The sequence below is a fragment of the Danio aesculapii genome, chromosome 22 (genome assembly GCF_903798145.1).
Source record: "Danio aesculapii chromosome 22, fDanAes4.1, whole genome shotgun sequence".
NCBI lineage: Eukaryota > Metazoa > Chordata > Actinopteri > Cypriniformes > Danionidae > Danio > Danio aesculapii.
In genome coordinates this window covers 25,785,801-25,797,560 of record NC_079456.1, presented here as the reverse complement: position 1 = coordinate 25,797,560, position 11,760 = coordinate 25,785,801, and the positions used below count along the sequence as shown (strand labels likewise).

The window sequence follows — 11,760 nt, the reverse complement described above, 5'->3', positions numbered from 1 at the left end:
ATTTATCGAAACTTAATTTTCCCTTGCAGTTCTTTATTTTTGTTAGCAAAATGTATTTTTATTTAAAAAAATAATAATTTTCGCTTTGCGATTTTTGTAGACTTGAATTTATTTATTTATTTATTTATTTTTTGTTTGCAAAACTTTCTTTTATTTTGGAAATATATATGGCCCCAGATTGACTCCAAAATAATTTGAAACTTTATTAATCAGCTTGACATTATGGCTTCGACACTTAGTACTCAACTGATAGATATTTAAAATGTATTTATTTATTTATTTTTAAACTTTTTATATCAAGCACAATTGTCATATTTGTGTCTGCCTATTGTTGAAATTTTATTACTTCGTGCTTGTTTATGCAAGTAAGGCAATGTTACAATTAATCATATATTTTAAAATGTATTTATCGGTATATTTTCGTTGTCTGTCTTGAACAAATTACTTTAAACATAGATGCTAGCCCTTGACACTTTTAATGGTACTGAAACAAACACTTGTTTGCAAATGATTTTGACTTATGTTGGAACTTTCGCCAAAATTGGAAATAACTTGTTGAACAATAATATTTTAATGCTTATTGTTTTTAATTTCACTTTTATATTTAATGGTTCATTTTGCCAAGTTTGAGGACTTTTAATTTGAAACGACACTGAATGTCACTCATTTTCAACTTCACAGAAGTGCGCGATGCACTGAACTTGTGTGGACATGGTGAGTTCATTCAAAACTGCACAAATAATTAATAATAATACGAGTTATTCAATTATGTTGACATTTCTGCTGTGTTTTCCATGACATTATTATATATATATGAAGCTGAAAAGCTAATCTGACCCAACATAAGAGATAAATGCCCTTGTCAAGCAGTGATTTTATCAACAGAATATACAGGATAAGTCAATAATAATGTGGTTTTCATTAATATTTTTGAGTTTACCATTAATAACTACTGTTGTGGTGTTTACTGTCTCCTCAGATTATGATGTCAGCAAGATTAATCCACCTTTCCCGTCATTTCCCTCAATATGGCTTATGCCATCCTTCAGGACTCATTTCAAGTGCTCGCATGCAATATAACAACCTGGCACACATGGGTAAACAGATGGCCATCACATCCACACACACCACGCATGTTCAAGCGGCCTCATTCTCCTCTGACCTTGCCTCAAGAAAATACAGTCTAATCTATGCATTTCCACTAATCAGGGGCCTGCGGGCTCTTTCAAGACTCAAACTCTTACAAACGGGCATCACTGTTGTCCTGCTGCCCACTGTGTATTACCTCCACCTGCAGGGCCAGGCCTCAGTGTTGCTCTTTAATCGCTCCGTAGGCATCGCTGTGTTTGCTGGCGTCATGCTTTACTCCATAAGCCACTTTGTCAGAAGAGTGGTTGGCATGATGTATCTGGATTCAACACAGACCGTCCTAAAGGTGTCGCATCTTAGCTTTTGGGGCCACAGAAGAGACACGTATGTCCCTGTGTCAGATGTCGTGACTCTGGGAGATTCAGGAGACTCCAGAGGAGAAGTGGTACTTCGGTTAAAGCGCTACAGCACTTCTAATGCCATGTACTTTTCTACCAGACTGGGGAGAGTGGTGGATAGACAAGCATTTGGGAAGGTTTTTGGGAGTTTGTCATGAATTTATGTTCTGATTTTTATGCCATGTCATATAAAACTGCATCTTTTCCCCCAACTATTAAAATTAAATCAAGGAAATGAAAGATCTTATGGTAAAGTATATCTAGGGTTTGTTTTATGCAATCTCTTCAAAATTTGTGGTGTAACAGATCCCAAATCTCACAGTTTGGATCACGTTATGGTTTTTTAGTGACTGATCGCACTACTTTTCGGATCAGCCAAAAAGGGAAGACAAATTTAACTTGCTTTCAATTTACTACAAAAACAGCACTGCGAGACACTTTTGGTTTTAACAAACAGAACCTAGAACTTGTAATTTTATTAAAAATAAAATGAAGTAATAATCAGCTGAATAAAAATAAATTGTGGAAAATTCACTGTTTACTGTTGCTGATGACGCTAAATCTCTAAATCGAACATTATAATTTGTACAATTCATATTTATTTTTAGTCTCATTTTCAATAAATGATTTAGATATTCACTCATAAACCTTCATGTTTCATTTCTAGATGTGTCCTTTTTGAAGTATTCTGTGGCATATTTTTGATGGCCGGTTGTCATACAAGTACACACAAACTTTAAAACACATAAACGCACACCTTTATTTATTCTCATTCCTTCCTGCTTTGTCAATATATCGTAGTGTATACTGTTCAATAATCAATTCAAATTATGTAAAAAAAATAAATTAATTAATTAAAAAGCGGCATTAATTTGTGCCCTCTCATGGTAGGTACGCATAGTGTGTACAGCCATTGGGCTGCAGGGCGCCTGGCAAGTGCTTGGCTGTATGTACTGCAGTACATGATGACATATTTTTCAGTTTTGGCTAAGCTATCCATTGTGTGTCATATAAAAACTCTTTATTTTATTATTATTATTTTCTGGGTTTTCACCTTTAATGGATAGGACAGTAAATAGTATTTACAGGTAAGCGTGGGGAGCAGAGAGAGGGGAAAGATCGGCATTGAACCTCGAAATGGGACTGGAACTCGGATCGCCGCGAGCACCGGAGTGCATATGTCAACACACTAACCCCTACACCATTGGCGTCGACCTGTTTGCTCTATTCTACATTAAATGCCTCAAAAATCTGCATGGACAGAATCTTTTTAATCATTCACTGCACCACAGTGATATATATTTAACACATGTTCTATGTATTACAATGTGCAAAACCAACCACAATAGGTTAACAATACAGACTTGCATTAAGCAGATCAAGCAGCTCCATTGTCATCTTGCATGCCCTTAAAAGTGCCCTTAACACTCTTGACTGAGAGTGAAAACAGGATAAAGAACGTCACATTCAATCATTATGGCTAAAACTTGCATTATATTTAATACAAATAGACTGCAGGGTTTGTCTAAATCTTTAAATCAATGTTCTCAAAGTCAATTCCTGGAGGGCCGCAGCTCTGCACAGTTTTGCTCCAACCCTAATCAAACATGTTTGATTAGGGTTGGAGCAAAACTGCAGAGCTGCGGCCCTCCAGGAATGGAGTTTGAGACCTATTATTTAAATGGTTATAGAATCAGCAGCAACCTTTGTACAACATGAAGAATTCCTATTTTCTGATTAGTGTAAAGGTGATCACATGAGGTACCAGGCAACCAATCCGGCGACAGCAGCGACCCATGTGGCCAGAATCACCTGTACTGTTGAATGTCGAAGCAGTGTCTTGGCGAAATTACACGCGTACGTTGTGTTTCCACTCACCGCTAGGCAGGAAATAAAAGAAATAGTGATACAAACAAAACAGAGAAATATATATTCAGAAATATCCAAACATTGAGATCAAAACTGAAAATTGGTTAGCGACCTAAAATTTCCTAAATTCAATGTACTTATTTATTTTATGAGGCTGGGCAGCAGTCTCAGGAGAGACCCCCAGACTTCCCTGTCCCCAGACATTTGCTCCAGGGGGATCCAGAGTCATTTTCAGGCCAGCCGAGAGACACAGTCCCTTCAGCGTGTCCTGGGGTCTTCCCTGAGACCTCCTCCAAGTGGGACATGCCTGGAACACCTCCTTAGGTAGACGTCCAGGTAGCATCCGAAACAGATTCCCGAACATAGACTAAAATATATGGACGTAGTATCCGTGGCGTCACCCATAGGTTTCTGAAGAACATGAAAGAAGCTACAAGTAGGCGTGGCCAACCGTCACCATTTTGTTCAAGCATCATCGCACCGACCGGGGGTGACCAAACAAAGACAAATAGGCGGAGCGTGAGCGGAGCTACAGACGCCTGCTGGCATTTTGTTTAGACAGGCTTTTCTTTGAGAAAAACGCTTAATACTTTATTACCCGCGACTCGTTTGCGTTCTGACCACATGTGCTTGGCTGTACACTATATCAATAAAGTGTTTAGATTATTAACTAACAACACTGTTGTAATACATTGAGCCATTAAGCATTGTTCTTATGACATTTTTCTACTGGAGGAAAACGCGAATTACTTTCAAACACTTAAAATATAGTTTGTATGTTAGTAAAAGCAAGACTATTGATGAAGCTGTATTGCATTCTAGCCTACAGCTAATCAATCTGTCAGATTCTGCAGTGCATTCAAGTTCTTAAAAAAAAATTATATATATGTATATTTAAATGATCTTAAATAAAACAAAAACATTTATAGAGATGGTATATAAGTATATAATTTTACTGACCTGGAAGTCATGTGAATGGTTTGTGAGCACAATTAAGTGCACACAGCATCACATATCATCCGATAATTGTAAGAAATAATTCCAAAAGGCAGCTGACTGTGTAAAGCCACATAAAACAACACAAAAATCTAGTGTATATGCCAAGTTCAGCGGCTAACCAGCTGGAATCAGCTCAGGTGAAGTGACGGCAACCAGCGAGACCTAGCTATAAACCTAATATAAACGAAAAGGATGAGTTATAAAAAATGTACCCCCCTCACAGTTGTCATGGAGGGTAATAATAGCTATATGAACCAAAATCGTTCTTTGTACCAGGCTGTAAACACCTTTTTTTCTGCTGTAAAGTTGGCCATTTTAACAGTGGGCTCAATAGAAATCTGCTCTATTATGGAGCCAGGACTAGTGGAATTGCAGTTTCAGTTACTTCCGTATTTTCTCCACCTCAGCTGACTTCTCTCGATGTGGAGGAGTAGCTGCTCAATCTACTATTTAGTCCTATTTGATGTTCCCTTAACATGAGTTAAAAAGTGCAGATTTCATGAATTGCAAACATTCAGAAGAACTCCAAAGCAGTTATAAGCATTAAACGGATAGTTCACCAAAAATAGAAATTTCCTCACCATTTATGTAATTTTTTTATATTAAACACAAAACAAGTTAAGCTATTGACCTTATTCTTCAAGTACAAGCAGGCGCAACCATTAAATCTTTTTGACTTGAGACTTCCACTCTCATTCACTTCCAAACAGATGTTAAAAACAGCTTGTTATGCTGCTTGATGTTGCAAACTGATGTTTTCTAATTGTGTTAATCTACTTTTTATGTATAGTCATGAACACACTAGCTTTTATTATATAAGTTTATTACTTCCACATCGCAGAATAAGGTCCATAGAATGTTGGAAACTGTTAACCATTCTACCACATCCACAGTAGGAACTAAAAATGGCAGTCAATGGCCGCCAGGTTCCAACATTCTTCAGTATATCTTCCTTTGTGGTCAACCCAAAAAAAAGGACACTCAAGGTTTGTGACAAGTGGAGGATGAGTAAATGATGACTTTTTAAATTTCTGGGTGAACATTTCCTGTAATCTGAAATTTGGTGTTACAGTTTTCACTGACTTAAGCCCCGGTCAGATCACATGTCAGATTATGCGATATTGTCTCATTAAAATCTTGACTTGTCGTGGGTGACAAATGTGCCAGAATACACGTTCCTTCATGATCAGTCATCCTGTGAAGTCTACGATGAGCGTTATTTCCTAAAGCTGTCACAAGTGTTACTATAACTATATTTCTTATCTCAATTTAGTTTTTTTTTGCCTTATTTCAATCTCAGTAAACACTGATGCTTGCTGACAACTAGGTTACATTATTTAAAGGCATTCCTTATGACATGGATAGGATCAAACTTATGATTTCTTTTTAATATTAAGATATTTTAAATCTAAATGTATATTTTCCTGCCATTGTTGCTTATTAAACACTCTCTTGCCTGAACATGCCACGAGTGAGATGGAGAAAATGAAAGCACATCAGCAGATGTGAAGCACTGAAGCATTAATTAAATCCTTATTTTCCACAGAGCGGAACAAATCATCAGCGCACAGCATAGTGGAGGGGCACAAACAAAAATAGAATTTGTACATTTTTCTTGAAAAAACATCTTTTTGAAATGAATTTTGTTTGCTTTAATTTGTATCTTAATTTGAATGTTTTTTTTGTTGGTCAGTTAACTACTAGATAAAAAAGAATAACGAATAACCTTTGAGGTGAAGTGCTTCAAAACAAGTCTGCTATATGCTTCAGCACCAAAAGTTACAGTGAGACTGTGCTGGTTTGTTAAATAAAATATTAATCTAAAATTAAAGTGAAATATTGACAGTTTCAGAGAAGCCTATATTAAACAGTTTTCACTATTAATGACAAATTTGAATAAGCAGGAAATGCTTTTACAATGTATTCGCAGCACTGAACATATTACCAGATTACCTCAGAAGAACAAACTCTGTTAGAAGGATGAGAGAACTCAGAAACTTAAAACACCTTAATATTTTAGAAAGGGTAGTTAAAGTTTGCATAACCAACGATTGATCTTATCCACCCGTGACCCACCCATAAGTAAATATGCAGCCTATTTTTTTGATTACCTGACCAGCGCATTAAATGGCAGCACCTGCTGAGATAACCAAGAAATTATGTGCTGCTATTGCACAGTGTCGTCATGAAGAACGAGAAAAAAATTAAACATGCTAGACGCAGGCATGGTATCAGTTGTCGTGAACTATGCCACATTACAGGAGAAGAAACGATTGAATCTTGTGTCACGATGCCCATTTGTCATTTACAAATTCCCACAACATCCTACATCAAGGAAATCGATTTGAAATCATGCCAAAATCGTGTGATCTGACCAGGGCTTTAGCAAGAAGGCAAGCCGATCTAAAGTGTCTGAAACCAATGTTCTCAAGTTTTGATCTCCAATGTATATATCGTTTCTAACAACGTCCTTACCCATTTTGGCAGCATAGTATGGACATTTACTAATATCTCCACCCATATCTCCATGTGCATGGGGACCAATGTCCTGCACTTCTTCTTCTATGTCTTTCCCGATCTCCTGCAACTCTGTGAATACCTGACGGAAAACAAAAGGATGTAAAAGTACAATAATCATTTGATTATCTCAACCAGTAAATGGACAGCATATCCTCTTACATCCAAGTTAAATTTAAAAGCCAGGTTGGCTTCATCTAGCAGCTTGTCTTTGGTCTCTGCGTCCACTTCCAGCTCGTTCATCCGGCTGCGGTACAGCCTCTTGAAGGCCGTGGGGTTGTGGATGCCTTCAAAATGGTAGAAGTTCAAGCCTTCACCGGTCGGGGGCAGTTTCAGGGCCCGCTGAGCCACTTTCTTTAAAATCTGCCCTCCTGATAGGTCACCCATGTAACGGGTCCATGCGTGTGCCACCAAAAGAACTGGGTCATCGCGACCCACCTCATGTATGCGGTCTACATAGGGCTGTGTGGCAGCAGAGCAGGAGATTTGGCTCTCCCAATCTTCACCATAGAGATACGCCAGATCTTTGGCCAAGGCCTCTTGCCGGTGAAGCTCAGAGGGGAAATAGAGAGGGGCAAATACTGCATGGTCCTTAACCTTCTCAATCTCCTCCTCAATGGCAGAATAAACATAATACAGGGCAGTGGTGCCAAGCTGGGGTTGACAAGATGACAAAATGGCAAAAGTATAAAGGTCAGAACATAGTGTACTCTTGAATGGTAAAAAGTAATTCATCAAAAGTACCAACAGCCTCACCTTAAAAAGTTCCCGTTTAATTCTGCCCCTCAGGAAGTCTTTGACAAATGGTGAATTCTCAGCTTTGTCGTGAGACTCTTTGGTTCCAGCTGCCAAAACTTCTGACAGGTCATTAGGACTAAAAACGGGAGATTTATAAAGATATTACCTCCACCAGTACTGGCATCAGTAGGAGCACACAATATCAGAAGTATGAGTCTTAAAAGCAAAATATGTAAACCACACAACAATGATTTATATTTTGCTGAATGATCCCAAATGCTTTAAAGAATGTTCAAATCCAAAGAAATAAACAATTTTCAATAGTGGCATGGACTGCGTCCTGCGAGTTAACGCTAATGATGTTGTACATCCATCTTTTATTCTCTCAATACCATGCACTTGGCAACATAAGTGCCATTTTGTTTTTGCAGTCTTCAGTAGTTTGTTGTTCCTATTTTTGGTCCGTCTTCTTAGTATTTTCTGACTGTGACATCTAGTTGTCAGTAGTGCAAACATGACTCAAACCAAGCTGCACAAATTATACACATGGTTTGAATTGTTTATTGTATTTATTTATTTATTTATTGTAATGTTTATTTAGGTTAAACATTACTATTCTGATGACACAATTTGTATTGAGCACTGTATGTATCTTGGTGTGACTCTGGAGTCAGATCTGAGTTTCAATAGTAATGTCAAAGCAGTTAGTAAATCAGCATACTATCATCTCAAAAACATTGCAAGAATCAGATGCTTTGTTTCCAGTGAAGACTTAGAGAAACTTGTTCATGCCTTTATCAGCAGCAGGGTGGATTACTGCAACGGCCTCCTCACTGGCCTCCCCAAAAAGACAGTCAGACAGTTACAGCTCATCCAGAACGCTGCGGCCAGAATTCTGACCAGAACCAGGAAATCAGAGCACATCACACCTGTCCTCAGTCTTCTTCTTTTTCATTCTTTTATAACACATTTTATCTGTTTTTATGCTTATTTATTTTATTTTTTTTAAACCATTTTTATTGTTTGTTTTTATTTTTCTTATACTTGTTTCTTTTATTCCTGTTTGTGTAAAGCACTTTGAATTGCCACTGTGTATGAAATGTGCTATATAAATAAACTTGCCTTGCCTTGTCTATGTATACCCTAGCATGTGCATAAAAAACTAATTACACTTAAGTTTCATGTGGCATTCCCAATAATCCAACTGTAGGTCATATATGTGAACAATGATTAATGTATTAGGTGCCACCAAAAGCATCTTATAATTAGGGGGTTAATAACAATAATAATAGTAGAAGTAGTATATTTGGTAGGTCATGTGGTCTCGACATGGTTTCCACCTCAATGGTTTTGCATACAGTATGTGCGTTCACACCGTAAGCAGCGAGAGCGTCAAAGTAGACTGAAGTCATTCATTTTCAATGGGAGCTGTTGGCGATAAGCAGCGAGGAGCAGCGCGGCACGTCTTCGCCGAAGTGGGCATCGAGGAGAGTTGGATTAACGTCAATTATATGGTAATGAGTTATGACGCAGTTTGGCAGCAAGCAATCGGAATGTAGAGGTCCACCACTTGAGAGGAGTCCAGAGAACACAGTGCTGTGAACTTTGGTTTTGACCACACTTGTTCCAAAGGGTTTGATCAGAGGGGGTTTGATTATTGCGGTCGCCGGATTTCCAATTATTTATGATGTTTTCTTACAGGGACATAAACTAAAAAGTTACAGAGGAGTTACTGATGTACTTTAAAAAAGTGTGAATCTCATGCCAACTATAACGCCAGTTTTGCTGTCTCACTGCTTCTGAATATTTAAGACATATGAACATATTGGATAAGTGGAGAAGAGCCACACACGCAACAACTTTATCTTCAATGGGTAAATGAATTTGATAAAAAGTGCACAACATTTTCACACTAGAGAGTACGTTTTTATGTGGGAATGTAACTGATTTGCGCAGGGCCGGATTAACCAATGGGCATTATGGGCACAGGCCCAGGGGCCCATGCGAAATTGGGGCCCCTGCAAGGGGGGAAAAATGCCGATTTTAAAGTGTCTATATAGGCTAAGTGCAAATAGCGCAACTTGTTGGAATATGCTAGTTGAGTGATTCTCGCCCATCACTGTTTGATCGACAGAGACAATATAACTAAAGAGCACAACCAACATCAGCATGAGCGGCATAGCTCGTAAAGCGCATGGCAACATGTTTTGACGCGATCGATCATGAACCCAGTTCGAATCCAGCGTCTTATGAACACATTCTTCCTTTTTCCCCCACTACATATCAGATTTTGCTTACTCTTCATCACGAGGAAGACAAGTGGGAATCATTAATAAGTGTGTATACTATAGAAGACTCATAGAACTGGATTGGAGAGGTGTTCTATCCAAATCATATGCATCATAAGTTTGTAAAAGTTATATATTAAAAATACCCTTAAATATATATTTTAGTACTGCTTCAGTGAACCTGAACAAGTATATTAAAATCCATTAATTTTCACTAGTTGTATTAGTATTTTTTTTTCCAAAGTGTGCTTTAAACGCTTTAAAAATAAGTTAAATCTTTGTAGACTACAAATATATGTACTGTATATCATTTATTTAAAAAATGCGGGCAATACATTATAGATTAAGTTTATTTAAAAAACATTATATTAATCTTATTTTTTAATTCAACTATAGGGATGCGGCCAGGTAAGGGGCCTACGTGATATTGTGCCCCGGGGCCTCTGAATGCTTAATCCTGGCATGGATTTGCTGATTTGCTGCAATGGCTCCTTTTAATATGAGATCAATGTAGCGAACTTTGACGCTCTTGCTGCTGGAGTTGTGAAGACAGACAGAGTTGTCTCCAGGCCGACCAGAACGAACTTTGACGCTCTCACCGCCTTCGGTGTGAACGCACAGTGATGCATTCACAATTAGATATTCATATTTTCCTTGAATAGTAGCTAACAGCACTGTAGATGTTTATTTAAACGCACTGAGTAAAGTCGGTTTTATATTCGCACTTTCGTTAAGTGACAACTTGTGACATGCTCCCTATATTGTTTACCATGGTACTTTGAATATTCAATATGAATATTCATGTAACATGAACATGAAAGTATGACTTCAAAACAACATTAATACTGTATAATTGACAGGGAACAATGTTGTACTTTGATTGGCTAATATATTTTCCTTATGTAGAATTTGCAAAGAACGTTTCTCTTAAATTATCTTATTGAGGAGTAAGTCTGAATGTGTGAATATATAACCAACTTTACCACAATAAGAAACGCATGCTCAAAACATGTACTGTTAAACTTGGCAAGCCTGTCAAGTTTCTACAAGGTCTGTATGAATGTTTCTCTTAATACAGCTGTAATTACCTCAGGATATCATCATCGCTGTCAGTGAGGATGTTCTCTCCTCCATTAGACACTGCTGAATCTGCAGCCATCATCAACTTCTGTCTGTTATTTCTGTCGGGCTCTTCTCTGCTTGACGAATAAAGAAAATATCTGAATAAAACACACAACAACTGTCAACAATGCAATAACGACAGTGCTTCTTTTTATTGCGTAACTCATATCCATTGTGTCATGAGCGCACATAAACAACAAACACTCCCGTGACATTGACTTGTGTAAGAAAGTCGTACATTTCAAATCCGTAATGACATTTAATAGAGTGATTCAGATGTAATGCATGTCCGGCTAGGTATTTCAGCTATGGAAAGCAGAATCGTTCATATTACCTGATTGTGCACTGTTTATGGTAAGCAATCTGCTGCAGTTCACATCACGTTGTGTAATGTTTACAGAACTAGACCACCAGACTCTAAACAGGAAGTAGAATGACGCGCTACTGTCTCAAACGTCGTCACCGCTAAAACATTGAATTTTTGTGGTGTTTTTGTAAAATTTATATTAATTATGTTTGTATTTTAGGATTTAGTTTATTTAGCTATTCATTTAATTTATGTGTTAAATTAATCACTTTGTTTTTAATTATCTATACATGTTAAAATTTCTAAATGGCATTTAAGCAAGTGTATATTATGAATATTATGATTATTATTATTATTATTATTAATAGCAATACACTTATTACTGCTTCTCCAAATAGGATTAAAATATCGCTATACGATATAGCGAAGTGAC

The 11,760-nt window shown here is 37.4% G+C and overlaps 2 protein-coding genes across 3 annotated transcripts; one reads left to right on the top strand and one right to left on the bottom strand.

The window, feature by feature from the left end:
- Positions 1-655: 655 nt before the first annotated feature.
- Positions 656-2,134, top strand: tmem186 (transmembrane protein 186). The gene is made up of 2 exons (XM_056447941.1): positions 656-714; positions 980-2,134. Exons 1-2 carry the CDS (start codon positions 712-714, stop codon positions 1,643-1,645), a joined length of 669 nt encoding a protein of 222 aa, XP_056303916.1. The 5' UTR covers positions 656-711; the 3' UTR covers positions 1,646-2,134.
- A 992-nt stretch (positions 2,135-3,126) lies between these two features.
- hmox2a (heme oxygenase 2a) lies at positions 3,127-11,440 on the bottom strand. 2 transcript variants are annotated; one of them, XM_056448380.1, is made up of 6 exons: positions 11,355-11,440; positions 10,987-11,118; positions 7,629-7,746; positions 7,035-7,526; positions 6,831-6,954; positions 3,127-3,367 (listed from the first exon to the last, which is right to left on the bottom strand). In XM_056448380.1, exons 2-6 carry the CDS (start codon positions 11,058-11,060, stop codon positions 3,240-3,242), a joined length of 936 nt encoding a protein of 311 aa, XP_056304355.1. In that variant the 5' UTR covers positions 11,061-11,118; positions 11,355-11,440; the 3' UTR covers positions 3,127-3,239. The 2 variants fall into 2 exon arrangements, with proteins under 2 accessions (XP_056304355.1, XP_056304356.1); XM_056448381.1 differs by having other exon boundaries at positions 10,987-11,094.
- Positions 11,441-11,760: the final 320 nt, after the last annotated feature.